This window comes from Gopherus flavomarginatus, chromosome 10, assembly GCF_025201925.1.
Source record: "Gopherus flavomarginatus isolate rGopFla2 chromosome 10, rGopFla2.mat.asm, whole genome shotgun sequence".
NCBI classification, from domain to species: Eukaryota; Metazoa; Chordata; order Testudines; family Testudinidae; genus Gopherus; species Gopherus flavomarginatus.
In genome coordinates, this window is record NC_066626.1 from 44,729,448 (window position 1) to 44,750,872 (window position 21,425).

At 41.6% G+C, this 21,425-nt stretch overlaps 1 protein-coding gene across 2 annotated transcripts in view; it reads right to left on the bottom strand.

Moving 5' to 3' along the window:
• Positions 1–21,425, bottom strand: part of CERS6 (ceramide synthase 6) — a 222,737-nt gene that overhangs the window by 152,752 nt on the left and 48,560 nt on the right. For both annotated transcript variants that reach the window (XM_050916286.1, XM_050916285.1), the window contains exon 2: positions 440–545. In XM_050916286.1, the coding sequence (XP_050772243.1) occupies positions 440–545 (106 nt within the window). The remainder of the gene's footprint in view (positions 1–439; positions 546–21,425) is intronic.

Below are 21,425 nucleotides of genomic sequence, written 5' to 3' on the forward strand. Positions count from 1 at the left end.
CCTCTGGAGTATTTTCTATTACAGTTTTCCTGGTTAAATGGCAAGTTTCAGAGGGGTAGCCGTGTTAGTCTGGATCTGTAAAAGCAGCAAAGAGTCCTGTGGCACCTTATAGACTAACAGAAGTTTTGGAGCATGAGCTTTCGTGGGTGAAAACTTCTGTTAGTCTATAAGGTGCCATAGGACTCTTTGCTGGTTAAATGTGTAGCTTGGTATGATACTGTCATGTTCTAACAAGTATGCGATGAAGGGCTTGCCCAAGTTGCAAAGCTAGCATGGGTAACAGAATCTTTACATTTGCATTTTCTGCTTTTAACTGTGAAATCTTAACATTGCATTAATAGTTCTTTGGCTTCACCTGAAATTATCTTACTTTACACAGATCAATGTTAAAGCATCATATCACCTTTTATAAAATGAACATGTTAGGTAAATGCTGTACCTTTGTAATTGCAGTGAAAACTTTTTCCAGAATTGCATTAGGTTGGGCTTTCTGTGGTCCATTCGCCTGGACTTTAAGACCTAAGGCACAGGGTTTAGCTATAAACCTACAACAAAACAAAGAGGAGAGAAAATCAAATGAGATTCTTTAATTATTTATTGCAGGATCTGTTGTTATCAGTGACATGCCATAAATGTTAAAACATTAAAAAGAAGTCATGGTCCCTGTCCTGAAATTTCTCTGTCAGACAACTGCAATACACAGAATAATAGTGCAAATGCAAGTATGTAGAGGTGCATGCATCAGTGGAAGAAAACATCACAGAATAAGAGCGTTTTAAGGGGGGATCTGAAGAAGGAAAGGTAATGTCATCGAGTATGTGAAATGGAGAGTTCAAAGCACTGGCAGGAGGCAAGAAAAAAAGACCAGAACTAAGAGTGGGAGAAGGATCATCAGAAAAGAAGAGCATACGGAAAGAGTAAACTACCACGGGGAGACTGCTGTGTGCAACAGGCATGCGAAATATAATATTTTCTCTCCCACCTTACTGTCTCTTTAATTAACTAGACCCCAGCTTAGCTATGAACACAGACTTGCTTTTGTGCCCTGTGTCAGACACAGCTTTTAATGTCTGACAACCTCAGACTTGCTTGACCAACACAACTCAGTAAATACCAACATAGGTGATTTCATCTAACTCAAAATGGTTTGGAGCCAATTCTTTGACAGTTTCCAGTAAAAAAGTATATCCTAAAAACTCTTCTGCCAATGCATGGATCTTCGGCACACATCCACAAAAGGTAAAATCTGCGCTGGCCTTAGGGAAAATGGCACCCTGGGTGCCCTTTCTTTTAGTTTTTAAACAGCAGCGTGGGACACAGAGCATGAGGACCAGTTCCTGGTCCTGGAGCCTCGCTGGCCTGCATAGGGAGGAGTTTCTGAGCCTGAGGGCTTCACCAGACATGGAGCCCCCTGACCACCTACCAGGAGGAGAGAGGGTGTGCAGCCACCATCCCTGCCTGTCGGAACAGGGGGGCCCTGGGGCTGGCCCACTGGCTCTGCAGGGGTGAGCCCTGCTGCCTGGACCTCCCTGCCAGGCTGGCAGTTCTGGGTGGCATTGCCGTCTCCGCCCCACCTCGCCACCCGGCTGGCCAGGGTTCCAGTCCTGGGCTTGCCCACACTCACCCCTGCTCTGGCAGCCCAGGACCACGAGCTTGTGGCAGTCAGATGGCACCCACCTGACTATGTTGCCCACCAATAAAACCAATCAATAATTCTGCATACCTTATAAATAGTTCCTTTTACATAAAACCCATTTTGCAAAATATAAATAAAGATTAGCTATGTAGCTCCATAGCTAAGGAATGGGAACACTCCATGTGTTTAAGATAAATTGCTCATTTAATGAGTTCTGCTAATGAAGTTTCTTACATGGCTCAAAGTTCATCTCCTCCTACAAGCTCAAGTCCAACTGTTAACATGCTCAGAAAGACTACAATAATATATACTTTATGATGAGCACTGCATTTCACCTAATAACATCCTTGCAAATAAAGAGGAAAATATTCCTAGAGTTATTCCATTGCTCACACAAAGCTGTGTTAAATCATCTGGCTAAAATCCAGGCACTGAAAAATGTATCCCAGTGCAATCCATCTAAATACTTAGATGGATTTCAGGACACTACTTAAATGGTTAAAATGTAAATCACAGCTCTTAGACTGCAAGCTTTCCCTTAGATTGTAAAGTAAACTCTTTGGAGCTGTATAGTATCAGAGGGGTAGCCGTGTTAATCTGGATCTGTAAAAGCAGCAAAGAATCCTGTAGCACCTTATAGACTAACAGATGTTTTGGAGTATGAGCTTTCGTGGGTGAATATCCACTTCGTCAAATGCATCTGACGAAGTGGATATTCACCCACGAAAGCTCATGCTCCAAAACGTCAGTTAGTCTATAAGGTGCCACAGGATTCTTTGCTTCTTTGGAACTGGGATCATTTTTTTGTTCTGTGTTTGTACTGCACCCTAGCACAAATGGGGCCTGATCCATGACTGGGGCTCCTACGCATTACAGAGATACTAATAATAATAAATAATTGAGGTAAGAGCTGTATTCCACTGCCCCTCACCAAAACTATTCCATTCCCCAAGCTTCTAGCTGCTTTGTGTTTGAATATACTGAATTGTTCTCAGTTTCCCTTTAAAGACTTCTCATAATATCCTAAAAATTCAACAAAGTAACAAAAAACAGCACACTAAGTAGATAAAAAATTGCTCTGTGTTTAAGCCCCTGAATATGATTGCAGGCTCTTGAGAGCAAATGTGGAATTCTTATCAATATTTAAACACCATACTAAGGCTGTTTTGAGAATAAACTGTGTTTTCCTAAAGATAACATAGATGATACAAAATAAATCTCATTGCATTGATCACAGCAATGATGTTGGTTAAAGAAAACAGATTGGCTTCAGATTCTAGTTCAACCTTTAGTAAATTCACAAGTTTACAGCATGTGCTTCCTTTAAAAAAATTTTTAAGGTAAATGGAAAGTGAGTCAGAAGAAATATGCATTCAAAAATAGGTTGTTTACATTTACACTTTCATAGTGCTCTGAGGAACATATAACAGGACTGTTTGAATTTCAAATCCCCTTAAAATCTCTGTCAGTTCTTTCTCTACTTCCATACCTTAAAAGAAACCCCCAGTGTGATCACTTAATTTCCATATTTTATAATTTGACATACATTTTCTGTTATATTTATTAGTTTGGATAAAATCTGAATCAGTTGTAGGAATCATGTTCTAATCATACTGCCAGTGGCTGCAGCATCAACCAGGAGAACAAGGCTACAAGCAATGTAAATACATTCCCTTAGGATCTGATCCCTCAATAGCAAAGTCAATGGCAGTTTCACCATTGAGTTCAATGGGAGAGGAGAATGGAGCTGTAGCTCTTCTGCCTTGACTCATTTTCTACTTGTAAAACATAAGTTGTATATCTACAGTGAAGCATTTATCATTTACAAGAGATATATTAGAACTCTCCAAAGCCTTTGCCAGAGAACTCATTCAAGTCTTAACAACAGACTTGTAGGATTGCGCTTGGAGGGTCAATAGCACTGGTGCCACTGAAACACCAGGCTTTCAGTCTGTACAGGCACTGCCCATGGTATAGATTTCTGGGGCAGAATGCAACAATGGTGTAAACTGCTTGGAATAAATGCAACCGCAGCCATGTTGGTAATACTTGTGCATGGTTACAGACAAACACTAAAATCCTCTAGTGTAGACAAATATTTAGATGGTCAGATATCAAGTCATTAGAACTTTATAGGTTAAAATTAGAGCTGTTGATAATTGCGAGAGTTAACTGTGATTAAACTCAAAAAAAATTAATCGCGATTAAAAAACAATCACCATTAATCACAGTTTTAATCGTACTGTTAAAAAATAGAATACCAATTGAAATTTATTAAATAGTTTGGATGTTTTCTACATTTTCATATATATTGTATTCTGTGTTGTAACTGAAATCAGTGTATTTTTATTACAAATATTTGCACGGTAAAAATGATGAACAAAAATACATTATTTTTCAATTCACCTCAAACAAGTACTGTAGTGCACTCTCTTTATGGTGAAAGTGCAACTTACAAATGTAGATTTTTTTTATTACATAACTGCACTCAAAAACAAAACAATGCAAAATTTCAGAGTCTACAAGTCCACTCAGTGCTACTTCTTGTTCAGCCAACCGCTAAGACAAACAAGTTTGTTTACATTTACAGGAGATAATGCTGCCCTCTTCTTATTTACAATGTCACCAGAAAGTGAGAACAGGCATTTGCACAGCACTTTTGTAGCAGATATCGCAAGATATTCATGTGCCAGATATGCTGAACGTTCGTATGCCCCTTCATGCTTCAGCCACCATTCCAGAGAACATGCTTCCATGCCAATAACGCTCAAAAAAATAATGTGTTAATTAAATTTGTGACTGAACTCCTTGGGAGAGACTGTATGTCCCCTTTTTCTGTTTTACCTGCATTCTGCCATATATTTCATGTTATAGCAGTCTTGGATGACGACCCAGCACATGTTGTTCATTTTAAGAACACTTTCACTGCAGATTTGATAAAACGCAAAGAAGGTACCAATGTGAGATTTCTAAAGATAGCTACAGCACTCAACCCAAGGTTTAAGAATCTGATGTGCCTTCCAAAATCTGACAGGGACGAAGTGTGGAGCAAGCTTTGAGAGGTCACTGATGTGGAAACTACAGAACCCGAACCACCAAAAAAGAAAATCAATCTTCTGTTGGTGGCATCTGACTCAGATAATGAAAATGAACAGGTGTCGGTCCACACTGCTTTGGATTGTTATCAAGCAGAACCCATCATCAGCATGGGCATGTGTCGCCTGGGAACATTGGTTGAAGCATGAAGGGACATATGAATCTTTAGTGCATCTGGCACACAAATATCTTGTGACGCCAGCTACAAAAGTGCCATGAGAACACCTGTTCTCACTTTCAGGTGACATTGCAAACAAGAAGCCGGCAGCATTATCTCCTGCAAATGTAAACAAACTTGTTTGTTTGAGCAATTGGTTGAATAAGAAGTAGGACTAAGTGGACTTGCAGGCTCTAAAATTTTACATTGTTTTCTTTTTGAATGCAGTTCTTTAACATAATTCTAAATTTGTAAGTCCAACTTTCATGATAAAGAGATTGCATTACAGTACTTGTATTAGGTGAACTGAAAAATACTATTTCTTTTGGGGGGGAGGTTACAGTGCAAATTCTTGTAATCAATAATAAATATAAAGTGAGCACTGTACACTTTGTATTCTGAGTGAGCTAATAAAGAATACAGAGCACTTGTCTAATATGAGAAACTCCATCAAGAAACTCCACTTAGCAGATGTGCAGCCACACTCTGGATGAGCCTAATTTCCCAAATGGTTTTAAGGTGCAGCCCAAGTAAAGAGTCTTGCGGTATTAAAGTTCAAGGTGACAAAGGCATAGTTGACAAAGGAAAGGGGGAAAAAAGGTTGTATTCTCTATCCAGAAACATATGGAATAAAAGCTATGCTGACTACCACTTATCTGATCAGCTAAATGCAGTTGAGGATATAACAAAACTCACGTGGATATTTATTTCAGAAACTTTATTTCCCACCTCCAATATATGTTTTTAAAGCTTCTGTAGACATCCTCTTATGTCCTTCTAAAGATGCTACTTTTCTGAGAGGCTGGGAATCTTAGCATCTGAATTCAGGAATATACTAAAAACCATTTAAAATTAAAGAAATTATTTTGATTGCCCTAAGAGAAGGCATAAAACCAGATGAGATTAACGTCACAAGGAAACCAGAGGGAAAGTCAATCAGCATCCAAGCTAATTTTATAAAAACCTTCAAAGGAGGCATCATTTATAAACAGAGACAAAATAGAGAAGGACTGTGGGTGGAATCAAAATAAAAAGAATGAGACTACTTTTTCACTTGTCAGGCTCACAGAGGAACACACTCTGAGCCTTAATTGCTGATGGCAGCATCCAGAGACAGGAAAATAAGTACAAATAAAAATAAGATGATTTCAAAGACAGATTTTCTAAACATTTGAAAATCTATTTTTCCCCTTCAGTAAAGTCTCTTGGTTGAGTATAAGTGCTAAAGCTGGCTTTTGACTACCTAACTCTCAGGTGAGTGAAGAAATGACATTGTTCTGAGGTAATGTAAATCAGATGGCAAAGTACTACACGGCAGAGATAGGGTGACCAGATGTCCCGATTTTATAGAGACAGTCCTGATTTTTAGGTCTTTTCCTTATATAGGCTCCTATTATCCTCCACCCCCGTCCTGATTTTTCACATTTGCTGTCTGGTCACCCTATGCAGAGAGTATATGACGCAAAAATGTGTTCAATTTGTAAGAGTCAAAAGCTGGTTAAAATAGCGAGAGGGACTAAAACTTCACAAGGTGTAACTCCAGCAAGCTTCACGTTGATATGATCTTCACAGAACTCTCTGTGAGCCACTTGGAAGTACAACCTTAAAATGACAGACTTGCTAATTAATATGCTGGGGGAAATATAATAAAGGGCAAACAGAGCATTAGCCTAAAATTAAAAAAAGAGGAGCCTACCGTTCAGTTATGCGCACTGTGCAAGACAGGATATATGCTTTAGACCAGGAAATTCTCTTTAATCTTTAAAACCAAGGGACTGAAATAAAGGGAGAAAATACATTTCTACTGTGCTTATTACAGACACAAAAGAAACAGGAACTACTTTAGGTATGTGTTCAGCCCCTATTACTGCAGTGTCTGAGTGCCTGACAAACTTTCATAATTTCCTTAGCAAATACATAATTTCTATAGACTCTATTGGTTTCATGCCTTCTAAATTCTATAGAACGTTTCCACAAAGGACAGCAAGACATTCTGGGAAGTTGTACAGTGCACCCAGTCTGTTGCTATCTAAAGCACTCAAGGCATAGTCTGCTATTTGGCTGCTACAAAAGCACGTATGGCAAAAAGTGAGTTTGTTAAAGCTTAAAATTTCATGGCCTCATTTTTATTCCTCTGCTTTTGAGAAAGTTACAGCATGTTTATGAAATTTAATAATGGACTATTAATCTAAAATTGAGGACTAAATTCATGTATTAAAAATGGTAACATGAAGGGATTAGTGCAAATCTAACAGTAGTGTTTTGCATTGCATACCTGCAATGTTAAATATTTGTGTACAACAATCCACATATGTGCAGGAAGAGCTGGGTGAATAATTGATTTTTTTATAAAAATACTTGAATAGGGTTTGAGACACAGAGAGAAAGTAAGAATCACTCTACAGCACGTGGTTAGGGTTAGGGTCCTACTGCAATGAGTATTTAAATGATTACAAAGTAGAACAGCTTCAACAGAAGAGATTAAGAAATAGGAGCGCCATAAGCCCCTAGAAGTAGAGGGGGGGTCACCAGTGTCCAAACCATGGCCCTGCCCTCGCTCTGCCTGTTCCTGCTGAGGCCCCACCCACACTCACTCCTCTCCCCCCATCCATCGCTCACCTTAAGGCAGGTAAAAAGTGGGAGGAGAGAGCATATCCCACTCATGTTTTACAATGATGGAGCCATGGCCCCTGCCCGCTCTGTTCCGGCACTGCTGTTAAGAAAGCCCTAACCCAGAATAACCTACAGCCCAGTGGCTGGGACACTTTCCAAGTTCAAATCCCTGAATAACATGAAGAAGAGTGGGAAACTGAACACAGGTCTCGTACATCCAAGTGAGTGCCCTAACTATTGGGCTAAACGTCACAAGTTAGGCAGTGTTGTCTCCTCCTTCTCCAGGCATTTTGTGAATCTAACCAATAAAAAAAAAATTTGGTTGAAAACTATTTGGCAAATTCATGAATAGTTTTGAATCAATCGAAATTGTGTTTTGCAACAAATACGCTATTCATCCAAAATTTTTCACCCAGTTGTGTGTGTGCACTTTATTCATGTGCATTTGGAGCAGCTAGTGACATTTAAGAGCTTTTTTATTGCAGTGTTTTGCTACGCAAAAAAAGTCAAGGAATTCAAACTGCACTTCTCTCACTTTTGCCTCCATTGCAGATTATGCCCTGTTTTCCAAGGTTAAAATGTTTACAAAGTTTAACCAGTGGTGTCCTAAATTTGTGCTTGTTGTCAGTAGCTACTGATGTGGTGTCCTGCTCTTGTTCGATGATGATAACAGTCGGCTGTGTGCGTGTTCCCTCTGTGTGCTGCCCCAGCTCTGCGCAGATAGCTGACACAGCAAACCCCGAGAGAACCCCCAAAGACCACAGACTCTAGTAAGGTATGAAGGAACCCGAGCCAGGTTTATTGTCAAACGAAACACAGTAATAGTTTCCCGTAGACTCTACAAAACATACTACAAATCTGTGCCCCCGACAATGGACCAGCTCAGCCAGTGGCAGGACTTTCCACTGCCCCCTAGGCCAGACAAAGATGTGCGCTCCGAGACCTACTTTTATACAGTTAGAGGACAGATTACTCATCCCTACTAACGTACAGCCCCTCGGCTCATTAGGGTACTGTCTCTCCCTTTGATCAAGTTGTTTCAGACAAACAGATCTATCCATCATGCTGTCCTTTTGGCCCTGTCTTTAAGATGCACCTGCCTGTTCCTTGTTATGTCTGTGGATGTCCACGTGCCATCTTGGCACAAGTTTCTCTTATTAGCACTTATATGTGAATGCACCTACTTCTAACAACCCTCTTCTCACCAACTTCTATGAGTGAGGCCTGCCTCTGGCTCACAACCCTGCTTTTGCTTAGCAATGCCTGGAAGTACTTTGGTTCAGGCTTCAGACTGGACCTCTGTTTCAAGGCCTCGTCTTACTACAGTGCTGTCAGCTGCCTGTAAAAAAATAAATAAATTAAAAAAATCTTTATCAGTGATCTGCATGTCATCACTATGTTCTTTGTGATAAAGCTTTAACCTGTATTCCTAAACCAAACATCAGAGTTCAAGCTTGAACATTAATGAATGAAATGCCAGTGTTTTCCCAAATGAATGTATTCTGTTATATCACCATTCAGCGAAGGCAGATTCTGCCACTTTTACAATTGCTGCGTGGCACCTTACTCCACAGTACAGTAGAACCTCAGAGTTATGAACACCAGAGTTACAAACTGACTGTTCAACCACATACCTCGTTGGGAACCAGAAGTAGGCAATCAGGCAGCAGACACCAAAAAATGAATACCGTACAGTACAATACTGGGTAAAACGTAAAAAGGGAAAGTTTTAAAAAAGATTTAACAAGGTAAGGAAACTGTTTTTGTGCTTCTTTCATTTAAGTTAAAATGGCTAAAAACAGCATTTTTCTTCTGCATAGAAAAGTTTCACAGCTGTATTAAGTCAATGTCCAGCTGTAAACTTTTGAGAGAACAACCATAACGTTTTGTTCAGAGTTACAAACAATCTCTATTCCCAAGGTGTTTGTATCTCTGAGGTTCTACTATAATTCAAATAAGTCAGTGGGACTACTCAGAGTCTGGTACAGTGCAATGTGAATAAGGCATCAGAATCTAGCCCACTCACTCCCTTCTTTTAATCATGAGAGTCCAAGGTAACTGCAAGCCAAATTCTCAATTCAATTAATGTCAGTGAAGTTGCACTAGGGTAAATGAAAGGAGAATTTGGTTCATAATGTACCAAATTAAGCCTCGCACCAGAATGGAGGTGAAACCACACTTAAACCAAGTCCAGACCATGGATTCTAACTTCGTTTTAAAGCAATCTGGCTCATTCACAGTAGCCAGCCAAACTGTTTTTACTATCAGTTCAGATAATGCAAACCTGATCTCAGTGTACAGTGTCTGAGTGGGAAGCACTCGGCCTCTGCATTCCAAAATTATTTTGCACTCAGTTTAAATATGTCAAGTATTTTACAGGTACTGTATAACACCTGAAGGCAGCCCCAGCTTGCACTTTGACTCCTACGTAGGTGACATCTCATAGCTATTTACCATAGTACTAAAAAAGCTTTACAAAATGCAAGAAAGGCACATAAAGTGACTTTGAATATGTCACATACTCCTAACAAAACAGCATCATTAATATCTACTGTACACTGAGCCCCGTTCTGTTCTTATACACACCCAGAATGCTGCAGCAAAAGTAGGCTCTTCACTAGATTGTGAACATGGGGAAATATTTCCCCAGAAGAAAATAAACAGAATTGCATTTGATTAACTTCACTTTTCAATAACTCCTTCTTATTTTTGATCTCCTTCTTGCACTTTAAAATTGCTGAGCTAGAGGAACGAAGTTCTGGTTTTCAGAAGGTGGAAAAAGAAGCAGAAGGAAGGAGGGAAGTGATTGCTTTCTCTTCTTTATGTCCTTGATCATTGCTGCTCTGGAACGAGATAAATTAATATCACTTTCCCGTCACAGACTATAACAGCCATAATGCTTGAATAAGGGCAGACAAGAATGTCTTCCTTGTCAACAGACAGCAACCCTGCAATCTGTACTCTGGCAACACTCCCCCGAATTCACTGAAAGCTTTGCATGAATAAAAATTGGAGAATTTGCACCCTCATATAACAGATACCATAGCCACATTTTGTATTCTGAAAGCTGCTTTTCCACAGTCTTATGATTACAGTGCATGTCATGGTGATAAACATCCCTCCTGGTGAGCTGGAAAGATCTCTCTAAAAAGTTATTCTGCAGAAATATGAATGGACCAGTTCCTGTGCTGATGTAAACTGGTATAGTCTACACCACTGAGAATCTCACCCAATGTCACTGCACAAAGAACAAGGTTTTGTTTTTAAAAACGAACATGTATGCCTCACCATAAGGATATGATTGGTTTATGTCAATCTCTTTCATTTTCTTCTACTGGGTGATCCTTATTAGTTGTGCTAACCCCTCTTATCTTAATGTCACTTATCGCCACAAATTGCATGATTTGAATCCCAGGTTTAACTAAAAATGTTCGTATTGACCCTCATAATCCTTTGATACTGATGTTCATTAGCAGTAGCAAAATCTGTATTTAACAAATAATTTTAGATAATCAAATGGGGGAAAGGCCTGGGGAAGAAATACCCTGACTCTTCCAATATGATTTCTGTAACGTATTAAATTACAGACTCATCTGTTGATGGGGCTTAAAGGTTGTCAAATAAAATGAATCTGACTTTATGGAGCACTTGTTCTCCCAATGTCTATACATAATACCCATAAAACTTCCGTTACAAAATGTGACTTGTGGCAGAGACATTTTATTGTGGGATCACAAAAATTAAGATCCTATCTTGAAGTACAACTTCCATTTCAGACCTTCCAAGAGCTATAAAGGATTTCACCACCTGATAATCTACTCATCTTTAAACAATTTCGCAAATATGGGGTTATTGATTAGACTGGGTATGCAATGCATCTAGGTCGGAACCCTGCATACATGTCATAACCTAGTCCCAGATTTGGACCTTAGCGTCCAAAATATGGGGGTTAGCATGAAAACCTCCAAGCTTAGTTACCAGCTTGGACCTGGTACTGCTGCCACCACCCAAAAAATTAGAGTGTTTTAGGGCACTCTGGTCCCCCAAAACCTTCCCTGGGGACCCCAAGACCCAAATCCCTTGAGTCTCACAACAAAGGGAAATAAACCTTTTCCCTTCCCCCCCCCTCCAGGTGCTCCTGGAGAGATACACAGAAGCAACCTCCGTGAATCTAAGCAGAGGGAGTCCACCCTCCCTAATTCCAGTCCTGGAACAAAAAGCACTTTCTTCTTCACCCAGAGGGAATGCAAAATCAGGCTAGTAAATTTAACACACACAGACCTCCCCCTGACTTCTTCCTCCCACCAATTCCCTGGTGAGCTGCAGACCCAATTCCCTGAAGTTCCTCACTAAAGAAAAACTCCAACAGATCTTAAAAGAAAGCTTTATATAAAAAAGAAAGAAAAAATACATACAAATGGTCTCTCTATATTAAGGTGACAAATACAGGGTCAATTGCTTAAAAGAATATTGAATAAACAGCCTTATTCAACAAGAATACAATTCAAAGCACTTCAGCAATTATAGACATGTAAATACAAAAGAAAAAAACAATAACTCTTATTGCTTTTATGATCTCTGTACTCACAACTTGGAAACAGAAGATTAGAAAGCAGGAAATAGAAATCCTTCTCATAGCTGAGAGGGACAGGCAGAAGACAGACAGCCCAGAACAAAAGACTCACACACAAAAAACCCTCCACCCAGAGTTGAAAAAATCCTGTTTCCTGATTGGTCCTCTGGTCAGGTGCTTCAGGTTACTTTTTTTTTTCCAGGTGAAAGAGACATTAACCCTTAGCTATCTGTTTATGACAATACAACAAATACTATGTATTTTAATTGCTCTGTAGTACATACAATTCATCTGCTGCCATGAGAGGTCCAATTATGCCAGTAGTTTCATTCAACAAAGATATATTTTAATGGTATTTTCAGGTACCCAGGTAACACTTTCCTCTAGCTTTCTAGGTGGGACACATGGCCAGTTTTCGCCTACAGATCTTCCATCTGACTCCATATGTAGTTTTTCCCTGTACTTGCAATTAGGGGATTCCCAGATGGTCCAAGGTACAACTCTCCCAGACCACATTTAGGGCAAATGTACTACCTAACTACACAACTCTATTGTTAGACAGCACGTCGGGTTGGTTTTTATCAATTCAAAATTCACACACCAAAGTGTCTCTTTAATTAAAGTAAATATAAAGCTTCCAATTATTGTACTTATTGTTCCATGTTGTTCTTGTTGAAAAACATATTATCCAAGTTCCATAATATTAGCATTTCTTTAAAAGAAGGGATGTGACAGAAGAGAAGAAAGAAGAACGTTCTCCAAACCAGGATAAAAAGCTGGGCATATTTCTTAGGTCTCTCTAGTTACAATAAGGAAATGAAGAGTTCCTCCATTACCAATTTATGCACTTTAAATATGAGTGGCATACCGTAAAGCTCTCTTGTAGTATCTTGATACAATGCTTCTAAAATTAAAGAAAACAGTAGCCACCTATGGTCACTGTTCTGTACACATGGCCTTTTTGGAGTTTATCAGCAACACTGAAGACAGAGGTTAGAACCTGCTAGTCCAAAGGTGCTCAGAAATGATCTCCGACTCTTTTAGCAGGGTAGGGTCTCTGACAATTATGCTGTTTGCATTCTGTCCAGTAGAAGGCAGTGGTACAATACACACTAGCAGAGCTGTGCAAATGTACATTGTATAAACATTTTATTAAAAAAATTCACATACCGGTAGTTTATATAAATGGGGGATTGAAGGAAGTACTCAAGTAATTTGAAAAATAAAACAACTTAAAAAAAAACCTGACAATATTAGTTAACCAGCTGCACATGTTACCCAGTTTATAGAAAGGGGTTTTCTTTAAACAATCCAAAATTATTGTTAATTATTGAACTAATTTGTTCAGGTTATATCTTTTTCACTCTACACGTCCTATCCATACCCTCATCCATTTAACCAGAAATCTAATGTTTTTATTCTATGGCACAAGACAACAACCCCAAGATTTTTACACAGGAAAGTTGTGACCATCCTTTCTCCATTTTAACTATGGAGTAAACCAAAGACGTGCAGGACACTAAGAAAGAGTCCTAAAAATGGAGGAGCAACCAACTTCTTTTTCAGCCTGAGATATGAGATGGAAAGTCTACTACAAATTTATTAGCACATTACTTTGCAGTGCCAGAAGACAACACAGTAGCTATTATCTAGCTCTATTGTATTTCCTGCCACAGACTGCAACAAAAAACATCCACTGAATTCATGTTCAATTAATGTTACAATGGGGATTATACATGTAAAAAATTCTAATCCCATATTAGACTCTTAACACATGAAAAATCATCTTAAATATATAAAATTTTAATCCTGTGTTTATCATTATTAAGCCTACCATAAGAGTCACAAGCATAATGCAGAAGTATCAGCAGAGAGAGATAAATAGACCCAGGAAAACAGTAGCAAGTGGCAGCATATACATTTGGATTTTTTTTAAAACAGACTGCTCCTAACAAATAATAAAACCATAATTCCATTTACAGACAATATGTTTTGAGTGTTGTTCTGTATGGCAGGAAGGTTTCTGAATGCTGTTCAATTTTTAACTTAAACCTTTCAATTTAACTACACTGAGACAAGAGACCTATCTGCTCTGTGACCTTGAGACATCTCCCAGGAGCTCAGAGATGTGAATTATTTTCAGTTTCTGATTTACTAGTGTGATTTCTTAGTCTCACATGAACTTTTTTCATATCTCCTTCCTGTCTTGCTAAACTAATGACACTTTTTTTTTTTACTGCATTTCAATGGCTAACAATTTATTCCTCTAAAAAAAGTATCTTTCTATAAAACACAGCCCCACTGTATCAATACTGGGTAACACTCTCTGTTACCCCATTTGTGTTAAGCACAGAGGGCATGATTCTCCCATCAATTACACCAGGTTTGCATCGGTTACATCAGCATCAGCAAGAAGAGAATCAGACCAGTACATTTCTGATATTTTTATGCATTTGTTGAACACAGTTGGAACCACTCCAACTTGACTCTAACTCCTACTCATAAGGGACTCCTCACTCCTCATTATGGGCCAAATCCTCTTAATAGAGCCTACAGCCTGAAAAACAGGCTTGTGCTGTCAGGGAAATGTCTGAACCCAATGTGAAGTAGCCAGCACAGAATCACTCTAAGGCTGCTACCGCAGACTTCTGGCAGGAACAGAGACCAAGCCCGCTGCTCCCCCTATGCAGAGTTTGGGGCCAGTGGATCCATCCTATGCATAAATACACGGGGCATGGGCCAGGTTTGCAGCATGCACTGCTTACCAAGTCCTCAAGCACACTGAGAACATGGTATTTCCATGATGGTTGGGGCCTTCTACACCCTTAGAAAAGGCCAGGGGATTTTGCCTTCTGCAGATGCATTAGGAGAATTTGTTTGAGTCTTCCCCGAAATGCATCAATCTCCTCCGCTTTGTAGTGAACTGTGGCTACATACAAGGACCAAAGACCAGCAAGGACCAGAAACCACCAAAGTCACAATCCATTAACACCTGCACTATGGCAGTAACTCTACTGATGATTAACAAATTAAAAGGCTGCAAAAGTTGCTAATGCCAACCAATAAAGGAAGACATAACACAAATTAAACCACTATATTACAACTAAACAACCCTGTGTAAAATGGACCTCTGATTATTTTCTATACAGGGTTTGTTTTCCTGAAGAGTAAGGAGAAAAAAAGTACATGTGTGAAAGCAACACCCCTCTCTATTACTATTTTGAAAAGACATATTGTCCTTTCCAGAGATGGATCAGAGCAGATTTTCCCTCCTCACTTGCATTCAGCTCTCTAAAGGGCAGATTGCTTTCAGGGATATGTAATTGATGATATTCTGACTTGTCAGGATGTTTTGTTTTATAAAACAATCTGTTCCATGCAACTAACGAGGGCACATCTATCTAAATTACTCTAGCTTCCCAGATGAGCCAAAAGCAGAGGCGGCTTGTTTCTGAACACATATTCAAGACGGGAAGTTTTTCTAAAAGATATGCTCCAGGAATTATTATGCGGAAGTGCTATGACCTATGTTACACAGGGGGTCAGACTACATAATCACAATGGAATCTATGAACGATATTGATGACCTACACTGCGATTTATGTCTTTTTTTTTTAGCCAACACATTTAATTCAATAGGTCCCAATTTGAAATGTTTCAAAACGTGTTTTTTTGTTCGTTTGTTTTTGGTTTTTTAATGTGAACAATAAAACAGACCCATTCACCAGGACACTTCATGAGACAAACTCAGCAGTAGCGTAAATCCACTGACTTCACTGGAGTTGTGCCTGTTTATCCAGTGTTTAATCTGGTGCATGATGTCTTGATGCTCTCTACTTTGGTATAAACAACAGGTAATACCTGTACTCCACTGTAGCTCGGGTGTGAGCCCTAGGCTGGTTAACTCAGCCTTCACCACTCTGAGAGAGATATGCTGAGTTCCTTGCAGTTTACTATGTGTACTGGGGAGCAGGATGCAACTTTTGCATGCAACATTTAGAAATTATGGGTCTGTCTGTCTACTCGGGATAAACAATAGGGATCCCAGCACACAATTCAGAGCACAATTCACGATTGCCCCAATGTTCTTGCGCAGAATGCAGTATATCCATCACCTGACTGGTGCTGACTTGTGAGACGTCCTGCCCACCCCAGGAATGGCACTAGTTCAGTGAGGCATGAAGTGATTCCTGCGTGCACACATTTTGGGAAGAGCTTTGAGGGCCTTCAGAATAAAGAGGCTAAGGGGCAAATCCTTTCTCTACCTCCATGGATTCCAAGGGCCCTACCTGCAGCAGAACCAGGGTTGTCCTGCTGTGCAGAGGGGGAAGAATCCAGAGAAGCATAGAAAAAAGATGTACTCCCCATAGTGAGTGCCAACCACTCTTCCATTTGGGGGCTGGACATAGGGTTAGAGATGGGGACACTCAGGGTGGAGGTAATCAGCAGCTCCAATGGCTATTGCTATCCTGCAAATGTAGCTGTGGCAGAGGAGAAGCTCAGCTGCCACTCTACCAGGGAAAAGGATTCCTCTATCCACCTACAGTTGTACCCAGCACACAGCCTGGTTACTTAGGTTCTGCCCTGGGCATTGGATTTGGCCCTAACAATTTAGATATCATGTTTTTTAAGTTTTAATATTTGGAAAACGTACATCCTTTTCTCTGAAATTAGTCACCGGTTCAGTGCACTGCTGTATGACTTCAGTTTGCCTCTTTCATACAGAATGAGAGAGGAGCACGGCACTGCACTGGAGGGGAAGCCCATGAACCCCTGCATATCGAAGGCAAGCTTGGGCTGATTCCTCTGCCTCTGACTGAGTTTTCCATTCTCTGGTCTCTAAACCATCCCTGTCAGAGAGGATGTCTCCCTAAGGTTCTTACTGAGACTTCTGGAAAGCAACATTTGTTTCGACTTTGGAATGGACAAGATTGCATCAAATGGCAGGTATCTTAAGCTTCCCAGGCCAGTTACTCCACCGCACCCCAACAAGGTCTTCACCGCACATCCTCCTGTTCAAATTATGCAAGCTGAACACTGTGCTATTATTCCATATACGCTATATAAAGTACAGGGACAAAGTATAAGCATCTTGAGCAAAATACAGCTTAATACCTTTGATGCATGGCATTTCCTCCCTCCTTGGTCAAGGTTATAATAAAGCATGTGTGCTTAAAAGAGGAAAAGCGGAGTCCTTCTCCACGAGCACTTATACTAGGGCTGATGAAAAACAACAATTCCATTTTACAAAGTATTTGCAGGTTTTGAAATTTGTTTTCATTCCACATAGGAACAAAAACGAGGCCTTTCAAAACATGAAATATGAGAGCACAACTCGTTTCTCTCTCCCGTTCTCACCAGAAATGCTATCCTTAACCTCAGAACCATTTCCAACACTTCACTGAAATTGATGCATTTCCGAAGAACATTTCAATTTTTACTAAATGGGATTTTCCAGTGGAAAAGTGTTCCATCAGAAAATTTCTGACCAGCTCTAACTTATGCCTCTGCTTATAAAGGCTGGCGGCAGGAGGGTATATTTTGTGGGAGTCCTCTCAAAATACTTACAGCACAGCATATTCCTAAAAGGATACTTCACTTTTTATTTAGCAAACATAAATGTTTCACCTAAGGGTAAGACCTCAGCAGGAAAAAAAATAGGAGCTTGTTAGTCAAGGGAAGCTTCTCCTGAAAAAAGAAAAAGCAGAAGTAGGCGCAATATATGCGACATCCACCGCTATTAGCACCTGCAACCAAAAAGCTGAACTGTTAGAACTGCAGGGGCTCATTGCCTACATGAAGGGTTGCACTATCAAGGGGATCTGGGGCAAGGTGCAGCACAATCATTAGTTTCTTTTCTGATGTTAATTAAAGCTGTAGGAAAGGGAAAATATGCTCATCTAAAGTTCTGATGCAAAACGGACATGACTAATTAAATGCAAACATTTACAAAGGAACTAACGATCATTGGACACATTGCCCCAGAAGCTTGTCAGGGTACAGACCATTGTATTGATAGAACATGCAATCCACTGACACTTGCTAGCAAATAATGCTCTGATTCTACTTCCACTCTGATATAAGAAAGGCAGCCCTCTTCTAAAAGATTAGAGGAAATCCCTTCAGAACACCAGACCCCAGCACACAACAGCAGCTCATTGCAGTAGTTTCTTACCCTTCTCTTTGATGTCATGGTTTTCCCCCCCTTCCCCTTTTTTGCATTTCACAATAAAGTTTTCAGGTGGTTTTTGTAATTCCACATGCAGATGCCATCAACAGACATATCAGCTGGATGGGCTTGATTGGTGAGGAGCCAGTCAAGTGGGATGAGTTCTTTATTTGATTTTTATATAGTTTTGGTACCAGGGAGAAAATCTCATGCCAGACTGGCAATTCTCCCACAAGCTCTGCTCAAACAGATTCACAGAAAGCTAAAGAAAACTTCAATTAAAATGCAAGCACCATTTCTGTTCAGTGCGTCCTGATGAAAATTTCTCTGGGCAGAACTTGAAGCTTTTGAAATTAGCAATAGAACACTCTCTATGGAACAGGAGATATTTAGCAGGACTGATCTCTATATCTGCTGTCACCACTCTCTGCCAATGTGTCACTCCTTCACGGTAAAAACACGAAATGCACTTTCCCTTCAAAACTTTTTGTTTTTCTTGCTTTTTCAGTAAAACTGAGCCAGTTACTTTTACCTTCAAACGGGGAACTCAGAAACTGCAGCCAGATGCAGAGCTCTAGAAAATATTTTGCTTTTTTATTTAATAGTAGCATCTGTGCTTCAGCCGTCTTCCTGCAGCAGCAAACTTTCCACCACAGTCTTTTGCCTACTTCCAGTTTTGCAGCGCTGGCCATGCTGGAATTGGAGTTGCTGATAGGCCAGATGCAGAGCCAGCATTTGCTGCTGCAATTATTCATCCTCCCTGTACATCACTTCCTTACACTTGCATTGAAGAAGATTTACACCCTCATTATACACAGTGTGATTTACTTTCTTTTCACTGCACAGGTAATAACTCCCACTAAATGCTAAAGGAATTACACAAGCACATTAAAAGGGAGGATATTTTCCTTGCTTTGGAAGTGGATTCTACTGAAGGCCCAGGAGTAGTTCTAATTACTGGAATAAATGGCATTTTCATCAACTATATCTATAGCCAAACTTTTAACAGATAATCACTCACTATCACAAAGGCTTTCTACAGAAGCCCAATAAACAAATGCAGTATTACCAGAATGCAGAGTCTGCACAAATAAATGAAAGCATCTCCAGATTGGTGCACTAAGGGGCTCATTTGGCCTCTGGTCCATTTCAATAGGCCTTGGATCAGGCCTCAAAGCAGAAATCCTCCTCTTGGATATTCTACACAGTATTCTCAACAGCTTAGTGTAGGGCAGTGATTTTCAACCATGGCTCCGTGGCCCCCAGGGGGACCACAAGCCATTTCAGGGGGGCTACAGAGCCCCCTGGCTGGCCCCAAGGCCCGGCCCCAAAGCCAAGAGCAGCACAAGGCTGAAGGCGGTGGCACCCCCACCCCAGCTAGGAGCACCGCGGGGCTAAAGCTGGAAGCCCCTCACCTCAGCCAGGAGCAGCATGGGGCTAAAGGCAGCAGCCCCCAACCCACCCCAGCTGGGAGCTGAAGGGAGCAATGTGGGGCATTTGCACCTTGAGTCACCCCACTTCCTGCACTCTGAACGGTTTTCAAACTTTTTGAACTGAGTCCCCTCACTGAGTTATATTTTTTGGTGGCATCCCCCCACAGCCCAGACTAGGGTAGCCAACTTTCTAATCGCATAAAACCAAACACCCTAGCCCTGCCCCCTGCCCGGCCCCTTCGCTCAGGCCCCGCCCCTCCACTCACTACATTCCCCCTCCCTCTGTGGCTCACTCTCCCTCACCCTCACTCGCTTTCACCGGGCTGGGGCAGGCGCTTGGGGCGCGGAAGGGGGCTCCAGGCTGGGGGGTGGGGCCGAGGGATTCAGAGTGTGGGAGGGGGCTGCGAGTTGAGAAAGGGAGTTGGGGTGTGGGAGGGGGTGAGGGCTCTGGGCGCTGGCTCTGGGCTGGGGCTAGGGATGAAGGTTTGGGGTGCAAGAGTGGACTCCAGGCTGTGGGGGTCTGAGGGCTGAGGCAGAAGGTTGGGGCTCAGGATTGGGATGTGGGCTTACCTCGTGCAGCTCCCCATCAACAGCACAGCAGGGGGGGAGGGCGGTGGCGGTGTCCTGATGCCACGTTGCATGCGTGCCGGAAACAGCCAGCAGGTCTGGCAATAGTAGGTGTGGGGAAGGGGCAGAAGCACCACACGTCCTGCTCTCGCCTCCCTCCCCCAACTCCCATTGGCAGAGCCGTCGCTCAGGGCGGGGGCTTTGCACGGAGCCCCGTGGGCCCCCTGCCTAGGAGCTGGACCTGCTGCCCCAGAACAGGTAGGGACTAGCCTGCCTTAGCGCTAGTTAAAGGTCCGGTCGGCAGTGCTGACCGGAGCCACCAGGGTCCCTTTTCCACTGGGTGTTACAGTCGAAAACCCAGACACCTGGTCACCCTAGACCAGACAGGCTGGGTGGCCTTCTGAGTGAGTCAGGGGGTGGAGGTGGCGCTCCCTCCCTGGACCCTGCTGTGCAGAGCTGGTTCAAGGCCCACCAGCTCTTGCCCCTCCCTCCAAACAGAAATAAAACTATTCCTATGCCGAAGGGTCCCCCTCACCAGCCTGGAGCCCTGAGTTACCCACTCCAGCTCCCACTGGGCCCTGGCATTTTTATAGCATGTTGAGGAGGGGGCCTCAGCAAGAAAAAGTTTGAGAACCCCTGCTGTAGGGGATATCCTCAAGGCCTGGGGAAAACAGAATGCTCCCTCTGTGCTGCCCTGGAGGGAGCCCCCAGGGAACAGTGTTTTGTAGTGTCCAAGGGTTATGCAGTCTCTCTGTGCACTGTTCTGTGCTGCATTGGAGAACTTTATTGGAGAACACTGAAGAACGTTGCAGCATCTGTGACTCCCCTCACTCTGCAAGCCTGGGCTTAACAATTCTCAATGCATTGCAGCACAGTGCAGGGCACGGAAAGACTGCACAACAAAAGGGGGATTCTAGGGTGGGCTGGGGAGCCGTCACATTATGGCCAATGAGTCAATTTGTGTGTAGATCAACTGGTAAAACATCTCACCACATATCTTGGGGAGTGTGGGGAGCAGGAATCCTGTAGCAGAGGTGATCTGCCCCCAGAAAAGGGAACATTCGGCGGTTTTCTCCAAGTCTGGTGCGTGTCCACTGCACAAAGCTTTTAATTGCACAACGGCTCAGGATTTGGCCCTAAAACAGAGTGCTTCACCAGTTGTGGTCATTAACACTCCCATG